The 19,609-nt window shown below is 49.9% G+C and overlaps 1 protein-coding gene across 6 annotated transcripts in view; it reads left to right on the top strand.

Annotated features, from left to right (window-relative positions):
- Positions 1 to 19,609, top strand: part of GRK3 (G protein-coupled receptor kinase 3) — a 182,237-nt gene that overhangs the window by 155,440 nt on the left and 7,188 nt on the right. For 5 of the 6 annotated variants that reach the window (XM_056821573.1, XM_001362084.3, XM_056821574.1 and 2 more), the window contains 4 exons: positions 6,146 to 6,308; positions 9,572 to 9,708; positions 15,868 to 15,981; positions 17,767 to 19,609. The exon at positions 17,767 to 19,609 is cut by the window's right edge and continues 7,188 nt beyond it. In XM_056821573.1, the coding sequence (XP_056677551.1) occupies positions 6,146 to 6,308; positions 9,572 to 9,708; positions 15,868 to 15,981; positions 17,767 to 17,928 (576 nt within the window). In that variant the 3' untranslated portion in view covers positions 17,929 to 19,609. The other variant, XM_016432457.2, reaches the window with a different exon arrangement.

Here is a 19,609-nt window from a genome sequence, read left to right as displayed (position 1 = left end):
CCAACAGGAAAGGAACCCATGTCCCCTTCATTTATTAACTAAAATCTATTAAATGGGAAGACATTTATGGGACTTCCCAAGAACAAAGAAAATGTAAAAACCTGTTGTTTGGATGGTATCTGTGCCTGGCACAAGAATCCTCTTCAATATACAGGCCTTGATATAGGAATTAATTACAGTATATGAAATATAAATTCTCACAAAACCAGTGTCTTTTCTGTTATTTATTCCCTTCTAGTGAAACCTTTAACCTGTTTGAATAGGTTTGGTTGGAATAAGTTAACTGTCTTCAAAAATTTTATTATTCTAACTTGGTGATGCTTTTTGACCTTTGTTCTAGCTAATCAATGACCTAATAGGGACGGTCCTTTGTCTCTCTGTTTATCCCTGGTTCTTAGCACAGTGCCTGGCTCAAAGGTATTTAATGAAAGTTTAGTGACTGATTGTGTGGCAAGATGTCTGATTCCTGCCACATCCATAGAGCAATCAGTTATTTCCTCTCAGTTAAGATATTGGCAGTTTAATTTATTGTGATCATAGGACTGGAGGCTTTGCTCTGCAGAGGATTGCTGAAGTCTGGCTCCTTCTTTTTCCCCATGAGGGTTCAGTGACTGGCTCAAGATCACACAGGTAGTAAATAGTGAAGTTGGGATTTGAACCTGGGTCCTCTCGAGTCCAAACTCAGTGCTCTTTCCACTGAATCATTACAGCTTTTATGTTGATATTCACTCTGATTCTCTTCTTGAAGGAATGTTTATGACTGAACCAGTCACTTAGCCTGTCTAGCCTCCATTTCCTCAGATGTAAAATGAGGATTTTGAAGTTGATGACCTAAAATTTAGTTCCCTTCCAGCTCTAAGTCTTTGATCCTCTGATATATGGGGTGAAACTTCTGACTTGCCTGCAGACCTTGGTCTTATTTCATTTCTTAATTTCAATAGTAACATTTCTCATGTTGGCTTTGGTATTAAGTTGTGCAGCACTGATGAAAATGGTGATTGTTTTGGAGGATCTTGTCAAGTTTTGGATAGAATTTACAGGAAGTATTTCCTACTTGTTATCTATGATAGAAGCATTGGGGTTTAAACTTCAGTTGTTTTTATGTCACCCTTTTGACTGATGCTTACTAGGAGCACTGCAAACAGAGATGACCAAGTGTTCCTTGAAGTTTCTTATTACTTCTCTGTTCTCATGAAACAAAAGGCATCAATTCCTTTATTTGCCTCCATGAGGAAAAGCTATCAGCCAGGCTTCCATTTGGCTACATCTACCTTATGCCTGCTGATTGAATTTTTAATTTGTTCAATTACATTCATTTTCTTTTCTTTTTACCTCTCTGTCCCCTCCCCCCATTAAAAACCCCTCTGCCAGTTATGCATAGTTGGTTATGTACAATAAATTCCCATGTTAGCCATGTCCACAGCTGAGTCTCCTTCCTCATCTTGACCGAGTCCCTTCCCTTTATGTCAGGAGCCAGGTTAGCTTGCTTTACTATCATTTTTTTTCTGGAACCCTGGATGGTCACTGCATTAGTCAGAGTTCTTAAGATTTTCAAAGGTGTGAAAAAATGCATACCCCTGTGCCCATGTCCATATTTTAACAAAGCATTAGACAGAACTTCTTATGCTTTTTCTATAGTGAAGATGGCAACTTGACACTCTAAATAGTCATTAATGATTCAGTGTCAGATGAGGGGGATCCCCAGTAGAGAGAGTGCCCCCTCAGGGATTTGTTGACTTCAGAGAGCCCAAGTTTGAATTATGGGAGCACCAAAACAAGAAGAAACTCTATGTGGTGGCAAAAATAAATTTATTAAAAGGGACAGAAGACAATTAAATCAGGGAGTTCCCACTGTGGGAGCAACAGTCTGAGATGCTGGAAGGATCCTAGTCTCATTGGGATGGAGTTTTCCTTAAAGTCATTTAGGGACATTCATTTCTCTGAAACCCATTTACATCTGCCCTTAGTGATACAGCCTAGAGAAATGATGGCAAAACTTTTAGAGACTGAGTGCCCAAACTGCAACCCTCACACTGCATGTGAGCTTCCCCCTTACCCCAGACAGGGGAGAGAGGAAGTACTCCCATTGGGCTGCTGGATGGAGGAGCAGGTGAGGTGAGAATGTCCTCAGGCACTCATGGAGAGGGGGAGAGGAGCAACCCCCCTCTAGCACATGTGCCATAGGTGTGCCAACATAAGCTTAGAGTCACTAAGGACCCCAAGCTGCTCAGGTTTTCCACAATTGGTCATTAGGTACCTGGACTGTTAGAATCAGGGCTCTGGCTGAGTAGGTATTCCATGTAATTTCACTGGCTGGAGAATGTAATTCCTGTCTGTAGAACCACAAAAGGGATGCCTTTTATCCAAACTATCTTTTCCTGTCAAGGCGCCTGCCAATGCTCTGTCTCTTGTGAGGCCCCCCACTGTTTGACCGTTTTTGGAGAAAAGTTTAGCCAGCACATTTATTAAAGTTGCATCTTGCACAAAGCTGGGCAGGGTAATGTACACAGCACTAGAGGACTGAGTCAAGATTCCAAAAGATCTCAGCAGAATTCATCCATGACTGAACCTCTTCCTGGGGCCCGAGAGATTCTGGGACTCCTTTGTGTTTGCTGTATATCGTGGTCCATCTTCCCTCAATATACTTTTGTATGGGCTATTTCCTGTACCTAAATTGCCTTCTCTCTTCACCCAGAATGTTCTTGTAGGCTCAATTCTGGAGCCAGCTCCCCAGAGAACCCTTTCCCGATTTCTCCAAGCATTAGTACTCCCCTCTACCCTAAAATTGCACTGTATTTATTTTTTATAGATTTTGTATTGACTTTTTCTGATAGATATCTTATCCATGCTCTCTACCATTCCTCTCCCCAGTTTAATATTAGCCTCTGGAGGGCAGGGACAGTTTCATCTTTTTGTTCGTGTCTCCATTGCCCAGGATATGGCCAGGCATCTGGATGATACTTCAAAAATGTCACTGAAATGAAAATCTAATGAGATAAAATGTAATAGAAATATAAAGGTTTACATTTGTGTCCTATGAATGGGCTTGATTGAGTACAGAATTGGAAATTTGACTGAAAAAAGATCTGAGGCAGTAGGAAATAGAACTCAAGAAAATGAATGGAAACTTCAGCTGAATTGAGAAAGGCTCAATGTGCAGATCTCCAAAAGAGCTCATCTCTCTGCACTGTCTTGGTCAGAACAAATCTAGAGTACTGCGTTCAGTTTTAGGTTCTACAGGCTTTAAAAAGCCCTTGGATTGGCTCAAGAACATCTAGGGGGGAGATAGCCAACCTTGACTTGGACTAGGTGAGGGATGGTCGAAGGATGTGAGAGCATTAGCATGGAGGAGTGAAAGCTCTGAGGAACACGAGAGTGAAGAGGCTTCAATTCTTTGAAAGACTGTCATTCAGAAGGAAAAATAGACTTGACTTGGCCTCAGAGAGCAGAATTAGGAGTCAGTCACACTGAGATAAAAATGGATTTGAAATAACAAACAAAATCCTTACCAATCGTGAAAGCTGCCTCAGAGTAGAGTGGGAGTTCATTCACTAGAAGTCTTCAAGAGAAGACTGAATGACCACTGGCTAGTAGCATTGTAGAGGGAATGCTTGTTGAGACATTCTTTGGAGGAGATGGACTCCGAGGCTCCTTCTAGATCTGAGATTCCCTGATTCCCAAAGCAGTATTTGGAGTCCTGTTTTCTCTCTTAAGTTTCAGACTTCCATCTCCATCCCTATCTGCAATTCCATTCTTCTTCCCTAGCCTAGAGCCTGAAGCCCAATCAGAGAGTCTGTACCAACTTCCCCAGTGTTCTCTACATCCATTGCCCCCATCAAGTCCTTCCTGATATCACATTTCTCCGCATCTGCTGTATCTTCTTTAGTAGGATCATAGATTTAGAACTGAAAGGGACATCGCTTGAGTCCAAAACCCTTATTTTACAGATGGGAAAATCAAGGTGAAGAGAGGTGAAGGGACTTTGGCAGGGTCATGCAACTAGTAAATGTCCAGTATAGAATTTGAACTCAAGTCTTCCTGACTCCAAGTGCCCTGTCCACGACATCATGCTGCATCAGGGAATGGAAGCTTCTTCAATACAAAAACTGTGTTATGTTCACTTTATATCCCCAGTGCTTCATAAGTAGAAGGTTCTTCATGGTTTTTTAAATAGGATTTTGTATTCTTGTTGCTTACATTATTTTCTCTCCAATGGTCTTCATATTCTTTGAATTTTTTTTTATTGCTCAAAACTCAAGATAGATAGTGAAATGAAGAGTTTTGAGCAGTCTTTGGAAGAAGAGGCAAGATGGCAAAGTGGCAAGTGACAGCTGGTCTGGAAGTCAAGAAGACCTGGTTTCAGATTTACCACTTGACACCTACTGAGCTCTCAGTGGTCCCAGAGAACTTTGAGCCATAACCTCTCAGAGATAATTGGGGATTTGCATTGATGGAGAGAGAGTGGTTTCTCCTCAGAATTCTAGAAGAGAAATTTGACTGATTTTACAAATTAAATTTGGAACTTTGTATGCCACTCCTTCTGAGGAGTTGCTTTAGATTCTTGAAGGCTGAGCCAGTGAAGTGTGAGCTCTGGCAGATGCTCCCAAACTTTGAAAGGTTTAAGTGGAAATCTGGCAGGGCAGTGCAATGATCTCTTCTCTGAGGAAGGGCCATTGATCATCCAGCTTCTGAGCTCAAAGAGCTTTCTGGGCCTCTGGCAGAATGTCCACACAAATAGGAATTCCCAGAGGCCTCTTCTGCCTCTGCTTGATGACTTCCAGGGAGATGGGATGACTCCACTTCCACTGGAGGCAGTAGCCCACTTTGGGTCCCCTCTCATCATTGGCAAGTGGCTCCCTTCTCGTGTCGTCACCTGCTTTTCAAAGGCAGCACCTTCCTTTGCACCCTGGTCTGTGTAGCCCAAGTGAGTTAGAAGAGGCTCATTCCTAGAGGACTGTCATTCAGTCATTTCAGTCTTGTCTGGCTCTTTGTGACCCTATTTGGGGATTTTCTTGGCAAAGATCCTAGAATAGTTTCCCATTTCCTTCTCCAGTTCATTTGATAGATGAGGAACTGAATCCAGCAGGGTGAAGTGACTTGCCCAGGGTCACACAGTTAGGAAGTCTCTGTGGCCAGATTTGAACTCAAGAGAATGAATCTTCCTGACTTGAGGCCCTGTACTCTCTCTGCTGTGCCACCTAGCCACCCCTCCTAGAGGATGAACCCTCACGTAATGAATTCCTTTGGACACAGTGGCTCATTGAACCCTTGACAGCAGCATGGAGGGCTTCCAGCATGCATTCATAGAACATATGGCTACCATGAGAAAGTCACACATATGCCAAGTGGAGAACTATGAGGGGCAGAACTGGGTCCAGGGGCGGCTGTTAGACCCATGGGAATGTTTTGTTGACTTAACCAGCTGATTTGATTCTTTCATTATATGTTAGAAAAACTGTATTTAAATATGGCTAACTGGAGCATTTGGATCTTTGCATTTCTGTGGAATTCAGTGTTCCGGGTAACTGAAGTCAGCCCTCGTTGAGAGAGTTTTTTAGCCAATATAATTCCCTTTCTAGCCTTCATCGGGACTAGCCTTCAGACAAAACAAGTCTCATGGCCAGCGCTAGGCTATAGAACTGTCAGAGCATACCAGAGACACCAAGATGTCATCCAGGGTTTCTCTAGCCCCAAACTCTCAGTTTGCAGACTAAGGTAACTGAGGCCCAGAGAGGGTGAATGCATGACCCACTGCAGCGTGTACAGGTGGTGAGTGGCACGTCAGCGATACCTATCCAAGTGTCCTGCCTCTAAGTGGAGTGTTCTTTCTTTCCCACCAGCTTTGCAGGAGCTGGCACTGCCCCAAGGTTGCATCCCCATCTGAATAAACTATTCCTATGAGTAGCGAATTCTTTTCTTGCTTTGATTCTTGGGTGTAAAAGTTGTCCCATTGGCACGTTTCCGTTAATTAGTGCTTTTGGCCAATGATGGCCTCCATTAGTGGTGATTTCACTGTGACATCCTCTGGAGGCGTTTTCCCAGCATGAGTATTCACAGAGAAGGCCGGGGGAGCTGGGATAGGTCACGGTCCTTTGGCGCACGGGATCATCAAGTGTCTCCCTTGCTTTTGTCTCTACACAATTAGCTGCTTGACTGTGATCAGGAGCTTTACAAGAACTTCCCTTTGGTAATATCCGAACGCTGGCAGCAAGAGGTGGCCGAGACCGTCTATGATGCCGTCAATGCCGAGACCGATAAGATCGAGGCCAGGAAACGGGCGAAGAACAAGCAGCTCGGCCATGAAGAAGGTAAAGCGGCCCCCGTTCTTGGGGCGTCCTTTATCTCCCGAATTCAGTCTCCGAGGACTCCTGCGGGCCCGGCTTTCCTTGCCCTGAGACCATCTGCCTTTGCAGAGCTTTTCTCTGATTCTGTTGGGCCAGCTGCTGACTCTCAGACCTCATTGCCTCTCATGAGGACTCTGCATGGGCGCCTGGCACTGCCTCGCTCTTCCTGAGCCCTAGTCACATGGCCGCTGGGGCATTTCCTCAGTGTGCAGCCTCGGGCGGGCCACTCCAGTTCGGAAACCTCTTTGGGGGGCTCCCCGAATGGGCTCCAGTCCCCTCCCCCGCTGCCCCCCGGCCACCTCATGCAGGACCCCAGCGAGGCTTGGCTGTAGCCCGGGCCCCTCCCCACTTCTTCCTCTGAGCCCTCCATCCCCGCCCTCGTACCTCCCTCAGATGCCCCCAGCATCTCCTTTGCTTTCCTTTGCCTTTGTTTTTTCAACTGTAAAATGCAGAGGATGGCCTGGGTGGAGGGGGCAAAGGTGGCCTCGGACCCTTCCCAGCTGGGTGACCCTGGGCAAGTCCCTTAACCCCCAGTGCCTGGCCCTCCCTGCTCTTCTGCCTTGGAGTCAACACACAGTATCCATTCTAAGTGCAGGTGCTCGCTAGAGCGCCTTCGCCTCATATGCTGCAGCCCATCCTCTAGACGCGCATCACGCCCCGTTTATGGGATTCTTGAGGATTTTGGCCAGCGTTTATGAAGGGCCTGCTCTGTGTCCGGCACTATATTAAGTACTGTAAATGTATTGCCTCATTGGATCCTCGCACCACCTGGGAGGTGGGTGCTGCCAGGATCCCCATCTTACGGTTGAAGAGACTGAGGCAGGCACCGTGAAATGACTTGTCCGATGTGCCCTGCTAGTGTCTGAGGTGGAATTGGGCCTTGATTCTTCCAAGTCCAGCGCTCCCCCGGGCTCAAACGTAAGACCCTTCAGTGGGTGGTTGTGCTGGAAGGTTCCCGTCTCAGTGATCTTGCTTGGCGGCGCTGGCACTGGGGGCCGGTCAGCAGAGGGGTGGGGTTCCCTGGATGGGGGCAGCGATACAAGAATCCTGGGCTCGAGGCAGGACGTGAGCGGAGTCCTGGGGCCGCCGCCGCCTCCCCGCCTCCCCAAGCAGGGGCGAGCCGCAGGAGGCTTCCCGGCCCCTCTGCCCTCTGCCCAGAGATGAGTCACCAGGAGCGGGCCCTGGTGGGAGGCTGCCTGAGAGGAGGCTTCATGTGGGCTCTTATTCTGCCTTGTGTTTACACCTGCACACAGTATCTGGGGACTCCCCTGGGCCTCGAGGAGAGGGCTGGGGCCAGGAAGCTCCCGGCATGAGGTGGGCATCTTCCCTGCCTGGGGCAGCAGTGACCCCATTATTCATGTTCTGCTCCGTTTCTTTGGTTTCATTTGCTATTTCCCAATTACATTTTACTTTGGCTCAGACCTCCCTGGGGTGGGCAGCGAGAACTCAGCTTTGTAAATTCAGATCCAGCCTCAGGTATTTCCTAGCTGTGTGACCCTGGGCAAGTCCTGTTTGCCTCAGTTTCCTCATCTATAAAATGGTAAAGGAAATGCCAAACTACCCCAATATCCTTTCCAAGAAAGCCCCACATTTTTTCAGTAGAGTTGGATGTGACTGAAATGAGGGAACGATAACAACGGGGAGAGCCCCCAGGCAGTGTGTGACTTCTGTGCTCTAGAAGACTGTGAGGTTACTTGTGGGAGCTCTGCACTCCTCCCTGACAAAGGAGAGCCTGGCCTCAAGGAGCTGGCATGGGGGGGGGTGGATAGACAACTTATGTAAGAGGGACCCGAGGGGGGAGGCCTTCTGCGGAAGGCGAGGCTGAGCTGAGCTGAGCTCTGAAAGAGACTCTGGTGTCCAGGAGTGGGAGGGAGCCAGGACAGAGGCCGGGGGCAGGAGCAGCCCGAAGCTCTTTTTTTGTGGGAACAGGAGGAGGACTGGTAGGAGAACTGGTAGGAGAGAGGAGCTGGAAAAGGCAGTTTGAGACTGACTTGTGAAGAGCTTCAGTAGCAAGCAGGAGGTTCTATTTGATCCAAAGGGTACTAGGGAGGCACTGGAGGGTGGGGGGCGAGGTGTCCTGACATCACTTTGGAAATGGATTGAAGAGGGAAGAAATCTGAGCAATAGTGGAGGGAAGAGGCATGAGAGTTTGCATCAGAATTGGGACGATGTAGAGAGAGAAAAGGAGAACCAGAGCAGATGTGGAACCACCAGGGTGGGCAATTTATGGGCTAGAATGGGAGCCCAGGAATCGGCCTTGGGCAGGAAGAATGGTGGCACCTGCAGTAGTTCTGAGTGGAAGAGGCAGGAACAAGAAGGACGTTGGCTGTGTCGGGTCTGAGATGCTCAGTAGGCAGTCAGTGATCCAGAACTGGAGTTAGGAGAAAGACAAGGGTGGCTGGGTTGGAGGGGCATTTTGCCGGATGTGGGAGCGTAGAGGGCTGCCCAAGGTAGAGCTTCGGGTACAGCCATGGTGAATGGGCATGCTGTCTGCATAGGAGAACCCAGCCAAAGAGGCTGAGGGAGCAGAAGTGCAAGAAGAACCAGGGCAAGGCAGAGGCACACACTCAGAGAGGATCCAAGATCCAGCAGGAGGACGATGATGGGGACAAAAGCTACAGAGAGGTCAAGGAGGGCGAGGATTAAGAAATGCCATTGGAGATGGCAAAGAGGGCTCAGAAGTCATCGGAGGAGAGTGCGCTTTGGTATATGAGATGATGAGGCTGGAAGCCAGACTGGAGAGTTCAGAAGACAGTGAAAGGACAGGAAAAGCAGCTCGTGGGAAGAGCTTTTTCAAGGAGTTCAGTTGAGGGTGGAGGAGAAATAAGTTTTGTTTCGTATTCTCGGTGAAGTGTTTTTATTTTCTGGAGTAATAAATTCCTTAGAATTTGATCAGAATCCGGAGCAATTTAAAAATATTTGGCAATACACATAGATTTTGTATATGCTCAGAGGCACGCATCGTGTCGCCCTTTATAGAATATGATTTCCTTGAGGGCAAGAATTATTCTGTTAATCTTTGTATCCTTGGTCCTTGGTAAGATGGCTTACACATAGTAGGGACTTATTAAATGCCTATTGATCGATATAGAATCCTTTTGATTTTGCAAAATCAGTTTAATTTTATGGAATTGCAGTTTTGCAAGAAAAACGACAACATTTCTTGCTGTGTAAGTAACTTCCCCCACCCGGCTTCTCTGATTTACTTGTATCTTCTGTCTTCGCAGATTATGCTTTAGGGAAAGACTGTATTTTACATGGATACATGTTGAAGCTGGGCAACCCATTTTTGACGCAGTGGCAACGTCGTTACTTTTACCTCTTTCCAAACAGACTGGAGTGGAGGGGAGAGGGAGAATCTCGGGTAAGTCAAAAGGAAGCGCTAGCCATTGTTTTCCAAAGGCCAGAATGGCAGAGATGGACTTCAGGAAGCGTTCATTTGTGGTTCTGTGTGTGGGCCTGACCTGAAAACGTACATGGATGCATACCCATGTTTTAAGTCATTTTTAATTAACCTACTTAGAAATAAAATCAATCAACCGTCCTTTTCAATAAGTCAGCAGACCAAAGAGCTATATTAGACCTGGAAGGGTAGGGCAGAGAAGATAGATGAAGCCACTGCTGTTGCCTCCAAGGAGCCCAGGACATCATGGGGAGGAGACAGGGTCACAGATTGAGAGCTAGAAGGGCCTATTTCGGGCATTGACAAAGTGGTTTTCTTGATCAAATGATTACATAAACAAATTGAGGACCAAAATAGTTCATTACCTCTCCCAGGTCCTGATTCAGCCATCAGCATTTCTTTCTGAGTGAATATAATTTCAGATTGTCCTATTTCTTTTATGGTCCAACTAAATCACTCCCTCAATAGCAATTTAATGGGAGTGAGGTGTGTATTTTTAGATGTTAATGGCTTCGAGGCTGTGAGATTACTATTTAATGAATAACTGCTCTTGAGAATTGATTGGAACTTAATGCCCAATATATGTTCCCCAAGCCTAAAGGTGACTTCAGTGTTCAGTGCCAAGGCTTCTCTTGAACCATTATTTCAGCAGCTAATTTTTTCTTTTTAAACTCTTACATTCCATCTCAGAATCAGTACTGTGTATTGGTTTTCAGGCAGAAGAGAGGTAAGAGCTAAGTAAATGACTTGCCCAGGGTCACATAGTCAGAAAGTGTCTGAGACCATATTTGAACCCAGGTCCTCTGGTGGGTCTCCAGTCTTGGCTCTCTATCCACCGAGCCACCTACCTGCTCCCAACAGCTAAGTTAAATGTGGTGATCAGGTCTCACTGGTCAGCAGGTACTGCCTCAGGGACAGAGATTTTTAAAAGGATTCTTTGCCTGCTCTTGAGGGTACTTCTATCCATTTTTCAAGGTTCTTCCCTAAGCCAAGCTCTTTCCCCTATGTTTGGAACATTTCAGATTTAAAATATTTTAGCAGCGAGGAATAATTTGGCTCTCGTGACTCTAGAATGCAGGTAATTTAGGTTTCCTAAGGGACTTTTCCAAATAAGTCATTGGGATTCAGGGCTGAGGCCTGGGCCTGTAGTTCATGGCCCTGGGTACCTCTCAGGTGAAGAAGCTCCTCTGAAAATTCAGAGGGACCTCTGGGGCCTGGGTGGGGGGCAGTGGGGAAAGGGCCCCCAGAGCCCGAGTGTGTCAGAAGCAGAACTCGAACCTGGGACTCATGGATGCCAGGGCCAGCCCCCTCACCACTCTGCCATGCTCTTCTGAATTGGAGTTGACTTTTTAATAATGGTGACAATTCACATTTGCACAATAATTCTAGGTTTATTACAATACTTTAACTTAATTCAACTCATCAGGCATTCATTGAGCACCTCCTCCATGCAGATGTGCTGGGCCAGACACAGGGAATACAAAAGCGGAGGATGAAAATCCTGCCCACCCTCAGATCTCCTGCTCTGCTGGCCCAGGGCCCGAGATGAGTAAATGAATACAGGTGCATCTCAGGAAGGCGGCAGGCCCTGCCCTTCTGGAGGGGGCAGAACGGGCGGCCTGAGCCAAGGCGTCAAGGACGTTCCAGATCGCGAGAGGCTGAGGTGCAGGAGGGAGGTGGAACTGGAAGCCTGGGGTTGGGTAACCGAAGGGATGTCCGTTTGGTAGGACCAGAGAGAGTCCAGGGGAGAGGCGAGAAGTGAGCCAGCAAGAGTAAGCTGCTGCTCTGCTGCTGCTGGAAAGCTGGTTCTGTAGAGGTATTGACCCACTAGGGAGCCAGGGAGAGTTTGGGAGCCCAGGGATGGCAGTGTCAGATGATTTTATCAGCTACGTAGGAGATGGGAGAGGCTGGAAATGGGAAGAACACCGATGAGGGTGTCAGAGCAGTCCAGGGGAGACAACAAGGGCCTGAGCTCAGCTGGCGGTCAGATGCCTGGAGAGAAGGGGATAGTGTCAGGGTACTCTGGGCAGGTTCTGGCAACTGAAGGTGGCAAACCTGAGGCCTAGAAAGCTTAAGGTAGTCCCCACAAGGGTCCACAGGGGTAACAAGCAAACTTGGTTGGAATCTTTGGACCTCAGGTCCCTCCTCTGCAACGTGAGACAGAGGAAAGCAAGTGAGTAAGCGTTTATAAAGTTCCTACTGTGTGCCAGGCTCTGCCCCAAGTGCTGGAGAGACACAGAGAGGCGGGACCCCCTATAGTCTCTCATAGAAAACCCCCAAACATCCCAGAAACATAAAAGCCCCAACAGCAGTCTCTGTGCTCCTGGAGCTCGTGGTCTTGTTTGGGCAGAAAACATCCGACGGCCATGTGCAAACAAGGTAGGAGATAAGTTGGAAATAACGAGCAGAGGGAAGCCTTGAAGGGGGGTTGGGAGAGACTTCTTGGAGAGAGCATTCCAGGCCTGAGGGACTGCCCGGGAGGATGCACGCAGGAGAGGGAGTGGTAAGGCTAGAGATGTATGTGGGGGGAAGGAGGTGCAAGAAGCCTAGAAAGCTATAGGAAGAGGCCAGCTCATGAAGGGCTTCGAATGCCAAACAATTTTATATGGGTCCTGGAGGCCATAGGGAGCCATTCCGGTTCTTGAATATAGACGTACATGGCCAGCTTTGGTGACTGAATGGAGGATGGACTGGAGTAGGGAAGAGGCTGAAGCAGGCAGAGCCCGGGCAGCTCCTGCAGTCGTCTGGGGCGGGGAGGGGAGGAGGGCCCGCACAGGACAGGGGCAGGACAGAGCGGAGAAGAGGCCCGACACAGGAAGAATCCACAGAACTGAGCAGTAGATTGGATATGAGGAGTAAAAAAGAGGAAGGGGTCAAAGATGGCGCCTCTGCCGTGAGGCCGGGGGGCGTCTGGTGCCCTCAGCAGCGCCCTCAGTCGAGGAAGAAAGGGGGCAAAGGTGACGAGTCCACCATTGTCTGTGGGTCGCCCAGTCTGAGAGCAGGGAGAGGCCTGCGGCCTCTGAAGTGTCGTTTGCCTTGTAAGAGGAGGGGAGAACAGTCAGACTGCAGATGATCAGGAATCCGTGGGAGCTGGTGAGGTGAGGAGAAAGGGGGCCCTGATAGAGCCTGGGAGGGGAGCCGTGCTTTACGGGCACGGCCTCTGAGAAGTCGTGAGTAGAACCAGGGCAGAGCAGTGCCCATGCACCCTAGAGAGAAGAGAGCACCACAGGCAGGGCAATCGGCAACGTTAAAGGCTAGAGAGGGGCTGAAGAGAATGAGCAGAGAAATGGCCACTAGACTTGGCAATTAAGAGATCATTGGAAGGGCAGCTAGACAGCCCAGTGGATAGAGCTCCAGGCCAGCTCCAGGCCTAGAGATGGGAGAGCCTGGGCTCAAATTTGACCTCAGACCCTTCCTAGCCAGGTGACCCTGGGTAAGTCACTTAACCCCCATTGCTTAACTCTCACCACTCTTCTGCCTTTGAACCAATACCTAGTATCAGGTGTAAGACAGGAGTTGAGAGAGAGATCAATCGATAATTGGTAACTTTGGAGAGAAGAGTTTCAGTGCAATGTTGAGGCCAGAAGCCAGACTACATACAGAGTTAGGAAGAGATCACGGGAGGAGGAAGTGGGGGTCCTTGTGTATCGTCTTCTCAAGGCATCTAGAAGGGACAGATGGAGCTGATGAGGAGATGTGGGTGTGCTTGTAGGTAGGAGGGAAGGAGAGATCGAAGGTTAATGAGAGAGGAGGCACTCTGCTGGATAATCCAATCTGATCAACGTCTATTAAGGGTTTACTCTGTGCCTGGCACTGTGCTGAGTCCTGGGGATGCCCTGAGTAAGAAGAAAAGCAGGGGACACGAGAAGGGGAGATACTACACCAAATGAGCTGGATGTGGGTGAGGGACAGGACACCAAGGCTCTCTGGGCCAGGGCCATCTCACCCTATGGAGGCAGAACCTGTCAGGGTGGCAGATGCAGAGTGGAGTGAGCTGAGGCCAGTTTGTGTCCTCTCTAAAGGAAGGCATGAGATGGGGTTGGTCTCCCAGCCTCCAGCCTCTGATGAGAGGGGAGAAGAAGCTGAGGGAAGGGAGGCCCATTGAGATTTGAGGCTCAGCAGCATGGGGGGAAGTTAGAACCAGGCAAAGCAGCATGCAGAGGGCATATAGGAAGAAGGCTAAAGCTGGCCTGGAAAGGGATCCCTTGTGTAGGCAGAGGAGTCTGCTTGGCACGTAGAGAAATTGGGCTGGTGGTAGAGAGTGGTGTGAGAAGAAGAAAGGAGAGCCAATAAGAGCTGGAATGTCAAGGTCAGAAAGGGAAGACAGTCCAGCCTGGGAAAGAGGGAGCAGACACTGCCTGTCTGGGTGGCCCTGGGCAAGTCACTTAACCCGCATTGCCTACCCCTTAGTGCTCTTCTGCCTTGGAGCCAATACACAGCTATTGATTCCAAGACAGAAGGGAAGGACTTCAAGCTCCTGAGGAGGTTGGAAGACAGTTATGGGTCTCATGGGTGGCAGAGGGAGAGGCAGAATGATTCCAGATTGAGAGCAGATAGAACATTTTGGAGTTCATGAACATGGAAGTAATGCATCTGTGGGAGATGGCGGGATGGAGGGCTCTGGCTGTCTGGTGGGTGCGGAAGTGGAGGCCCTGGGGAGGTGGATGACTTCAGTGAGCATATTGAAAAGCTGGTGCCCTAAGGCTAGAATTTGGGGAGGAGAGACTGTGAGCCAGCACTGAATTCTCTCGGTGTGCTGGGGGCCTCCACTTCCCTGCGCCCAAGGAGGCTTACTTAAGAGAGCGAGCGTCCCTCCCCAGAAGGAGCTCACACTGGAATGGGGATGAAAAGGTGCAAATAGCTCTCGGATCGGCGGGTGAGGACAGGGGCAGTGGCCAGGAAAGCTCCCCAGCAGGACAGGGATCAGGCCAGAACACAGGCCCAGCATGCGAGGGGCCATACAAGAGGCCTGGAAGACGGGCGGGACTAGCTCAAGGCCTTTCCTGTCAAAGAGGATCTTGTGTTTGATCCTGGAAGTGATGGGGGGTATATTGGGGGGGGGGGCAGAGACCTGGCCAGACTTGCCCTTGAGGAGATCCTTTTGGAAGCTGAGTAGAGGATGGAATGCAGAGGGAGGAGCAGCGCAGAGACCTCCAGGCCCTCCCGAAGCTCTGAGGCCATGGGGGCCAGCTCTGATTTCCCCCCGGAGGTCGCTGATTACTCCTAGCTGGGGGCTGACCCCATGGAGCTCTCCCAGAGCGTGTGGAGCACTTAGTACCTGAACCTCAATTCTCCGCCGGTCTACCTGGATGGGGCTCCGCAGGCCTTCTGCGTCCTAGAGACGGGCTGGAAGCGGCCTTTTGAAGCATGTGTTGCCATGAGAGTCTTCCAAAGGGGAAGCTCCAGAGCATGACGTTCTCCAGGACCCTGGCATTCTTGTTCACAGGTGGATTCCCTTCTGAAAGCGCAGGGTAGCTTATGCTGGTGTTGTTTTTCATTTAGGACTCCTGGAGTATTTATTCCAAAAAACATAAACTGGTAAGGTGACGGGGGACGGGGATCTTATAGCATTCGGCCCGATTCCCAATGCTATAGCCCGGCCCAGCGTGCGGCAGGCTCTGGAGGACATCATCTGTGCCCATGCCATTGTCCTTGTGCTTTGACCCTCATCCTTGTATTCTGGGCTGCCTCTTCCTTCCCAGAACCTTATCATTAGCTTTGTTCACTCCGCCTGCTCTCCTTGGGTCAGACAGGGCCTCCCTCCCTGGGAGCCCTGGAGTGTCCCTCCAACTGGGCTGATAGCACCAATTTGTAAGTGCCTGGGAATGGGGGCGGGGGCTTGTGAATGGTCCCAAAGAAATGCGGATTTCATTGAGGGGATAACTTGGTTCCTTTGCCTAGAATGCCTTTTTTTTTTTTGCGGTGTTTCAAACAGTTTTTGACTCTTGCTTCTATTTCTTTGTAGCTATTGTCTTCACCTTTAGCCCATAAGCCCCGCTCCAAAGCCAGAAATGGCCATTTTCTTTTACCTTTTTTCAAAGCCAGCTCCATGTTTAGAATGTATCTTGACGGCTGACTTCAACAGCTGGAAATTTGAAAGACTTTTTCTTTTTTCAATAGCAAAACCTAGTGACCATGGAGCAGGTTGTGTCCGTGGAAGAAACTCAGATTAAAGACAAGAAGTGCATTTTGCTGAGGGTAAAAGGAGGAAAACAATTGGTCCTACAATGTGAGGTGAGTCATTCTGAACCCCTGGGGCACTCTGGAGTGGGCCTAGAAAAGGAACTGCTGTGTGGATGCTCTCCTGACTGCTTTGGCTTCTGTGCTAGGCTCTTTCTTCTGAAAGCAAAGCACTTAGGAGAATGTGGTCCAAGGAAGAGGTGAGATCCTCCTCCTCCTCCTCTTCCTCCCACCTTCCTCTGAGGCTTTATGCTATGGCCCAGTAGAGGAAAAAGCTGGACCTGAGTTCAAATCTAGCTTCAGACACTGATCCCTCTATGTGATCCTTGGCAAGCCCATACCCTTTTCTGAACCTTTGTTTTCTTATCTGTAAATTGGGGCAATAATGGCACCTCCCTCCCTGGGGTTGTTATGTGGATCCAGTGAGATGATGGCTACCAATGCTTGGCATTCCTTGATGTGCTATGAAAGTGCCAGTCATTCTTGGCAGGATTTGAGGGCTTGGAGATCACAGACATTTTTAATTGACGGAGTACATGGTGGGCATTTCTAACAGCCAATGCTGTTCCTCTCCCTTGAAATGGTGGCTCTTGTTCCTGGCATCTCGGCCCCTTCTGGGCACTTTTGTGAGAGAAAGATAAATGGTGGTGGCGTTTCCCTTTTCCAACACTCTGGGATTATTGATGTGGATACAATAGCCAGGCCACAGACATTTGTTAAGCATCTTCTGTGTGCCAGACATTGTGCTGAGCATTGGGGATACAAGGAGAGGCCACGATGGTCCCTGTCCTCCCGGAGCTCGCAGCCTGGTGAGGCTCGACTTCCTGAGCTGCAGCTCACCTTGTTGGGCTCACAGTCCATCTTTTGGGCCTTACTCTGTGGTTTCCTGGCTCGGTAGCCCCTTCCCTAATTTGTCCTTTGTGGGCATAACCTTTTAGAAGCCATGACCATTGTCCTGACAGTGAGGCATTTTATAGGAAGAAAATGTTCTTAATCATATGATTCCATTCCTTGAATGTAACCATGATCTCATCAATGTGGTGCTTCTTCCAATTGGGACAGATTGCAGCCCCCCCCCCCCCCCCATGCCTTCCCTTTCCATGTGATTTGGGCCATGGTTTCCCACCCATCTTACATATAATACTTTTGGTGCTGGTGATGGTTCTGGTGGTTGTTGGACAGTCATGTCCTTCTCTTCGTGACCCCATTTTGGCTTTTCTTGGCAAAGATCCTGGAGAGGTTGGCCAGCTCCTTTTACAGATGAGGAAACTGAGGCTAGTGGGGTTCAGTGACTTGTCCAGGGTCACACAGCTAGGAAGTGTCTGACCCCAATTTGAACTCAGGAAGAGGAGTCTTTGTGACTTCAGGGCTGGTACTCTGTACACGGCGGTGCTACCTCTTGCCCCACAGTAAGTGACAGAGCTAGGGTTCATCTTCTGTTACCTGGGCCTGACCTTGGATTCTTGAAAGGGCCTTGTATGTGCAGAGGGTCTCGGCAGATCCACCCCACCATCAGCTAGGAAGGCTTTGTGGGCAGTCGGGTTGGGTGCAGGGAGTCCTCAGGGTGGCCCTTGGGGGGATATTGAAGGACCATCGTCTGCTGCTCCCATCCAGCTTCATGGTGGAGGGCACCATCTTGTTTTGTAGATTTCTGCCAGGAGCTCTCGGAAGGCCTCTAGGAATCCTGGGCCGAGTCTGCAGCTGTAAGGAGAGCCCTTGGGTGGTCATTCCATTTCATGGGTTCCAGGGTTCACAGTATATTAGAAATGTGTCAAAATGGGACTATCTAAGTGCAGCGGGTCAATGAATAACCACCTCGACGTTTTCTCTCTCCTCCAGAGTGACCCTGAGTATGTGCATTGGAAAAAAGAGTTGATAGAGACCTTTACAGAGGCTCAGAGGTTGTTACGGCGGGCTCCCAAGTTCCTCAACAAGCCGCGGCCGGCCGTCGTCGAGCTCTCGAAGCCTCCTCTCAGCCACAGGAATAGCAACGGCCTTTAATGGCGATGGGCGCTTCGGAGACACTGTCACTCCCTCCCCTTGATGAGCTCCACAAAGTACTGTGTCCCCAACCCCCACGCAGGGCAGGCAGGTGCCGGGTGGACGTAGAGGGCGCAGCGAGGGCAGGCCTGGGCAGAGCGGCCGGGAGGACGGAGGAGGAGGCGGACGCGTTCTCACCAGTGGGCAGGACGTGCTCCCCGCGGCGGCTGCTCCTCACCCCCGCGGTGTTGGAAATGGCCCTCCTTGTCAGCTGCCGAAGGAAGGAAGCCTTGTTTTCTGTTCGCTCCGCACTTGATTTTGGTTCACACTGAACCCCGAGCGGGAGGGGTCCCTCCTGCGCCCCCACGCTTCGGCTCCAGCCTCCGGCGCTGGACGACCCTTGGGGTGGCCAGACGTGGTCTGGTGCTGCTGGTTTGATCCTGTGCTCCATCCCCCTCCCTGCCACAACCTCGTGATCTTCCCGCGCGCCTCAGAAGCCCGACTCTTGTTCGGGTTAAAGTTGTAGATACTTCCTGACAGCCTGGACGCTGCCGCTTGGCCTCGTTTGTTGTCCTCGCCCCGTAGGAGCCCCTGGCTTTCCTGGGACCTGTGAGGGAGGGGGCTAGAAGGAGCAGAATCCAGGATTCTGTTGTGTCCATTAGCGATTGGTGCCATTTTAGAATGGATTTTTGGAATGGTTGACGATGAGCTCAAAGGCATTTCTCTTCAAATTCAGGGCAAATTGCACTTTTAACAGATCTTTGAACCCAGACGCTCCGGTGGCCGTGCCCGCTGGGAGCCACTGCGGGGCTCGGTACGCACTCTTCTAAGTAGCTCTTCTCGGTCCTTTGGATGGTCGGGTGTCTGTTCCAGAAATGAGGAGCCTCCCAAGCCCGGGATTCTCATTCTTCCTTCTACCTGGCCCTTCGAACGTGTCTGCGGGAGGGACGGCTTCCTGGGAGGAAGAAACCGCCTCTGTAGAATTGGGCGCGGTTTTTATGAGCAGGCGTTACAGTGATGAGAAGTGGGTGTCCCCAGGGGAAGTGGGGTAAGAAATGCTCACATGCCTACGTCCACACTTGCCTACGCCCACTTCCTTTGCAAAATGCCCTGCCGAGGCATAAGCAAACGGATTCTGTACAGCAGGCTGTCCTGGTCTATTCGCGGAGCCACAGCTCCGGTGGCTGGGCCAGGCCCGGAGTGTTCTTCCTGCTTACTTACCTGTGGCTTGTTTCCTCTCTGCTCTGAGAAGCTCCTTCCGGGTCCCTTCTCAGTAGCCAAGTGCCAAGTGCCAACAGACTCCAGCAATGGTTTAGAAAGTCGCTTCTCTTCTGGACCGTGTCTGCGGAAACTTCACTAAGCTTGGTCCTCGCCCATGCCGCGTCCTCGAGGTCTGCGCACACGGCGGCCCGGTGGCAGCTGCCCATGGGAGGCTCTTCAATTCAGAGGCCCCGGGAAGGCCTCTCTCAGAGCCGCCCATCGGCCGTAGAGAGTGCAAAGGGCTGCCGGGCCCTCTGTGTGGGCCGTCGCTGCTGGCGGAGGCCGGATTGGCTTGAAGGCCTGTGTTCTTGCTCCTGGGATGTCTAGTGTGTGTTAAAAGAATCCTATACATCAGAAGGCAGCATTCTAAGCAATATGCTGGCCTGTTTGAAAGCAGGAATGTTCCCAACACTAGAGAGACTGGCGAGCTCAGACCTGCGTC

The sequence above is a fragment of the Monodelphis domestica genome, chromosome 3, assembly GCF_027887165.1.
Source record: "Monodelphis domestica isolate mMonDom1 chromosome 3, mMonDom1.pri, whole genome shotgun sequence".
Taxonomy (NCBI): Eukaryota; Metazoa; Chordata; class Mammalia; order Didelphimorphia; family Didelphidae; genus Monodelphis; species Monodelphis domestica.
This window is presented reverse-complemented; position numbering and strand designations above follow the sequence as displayed.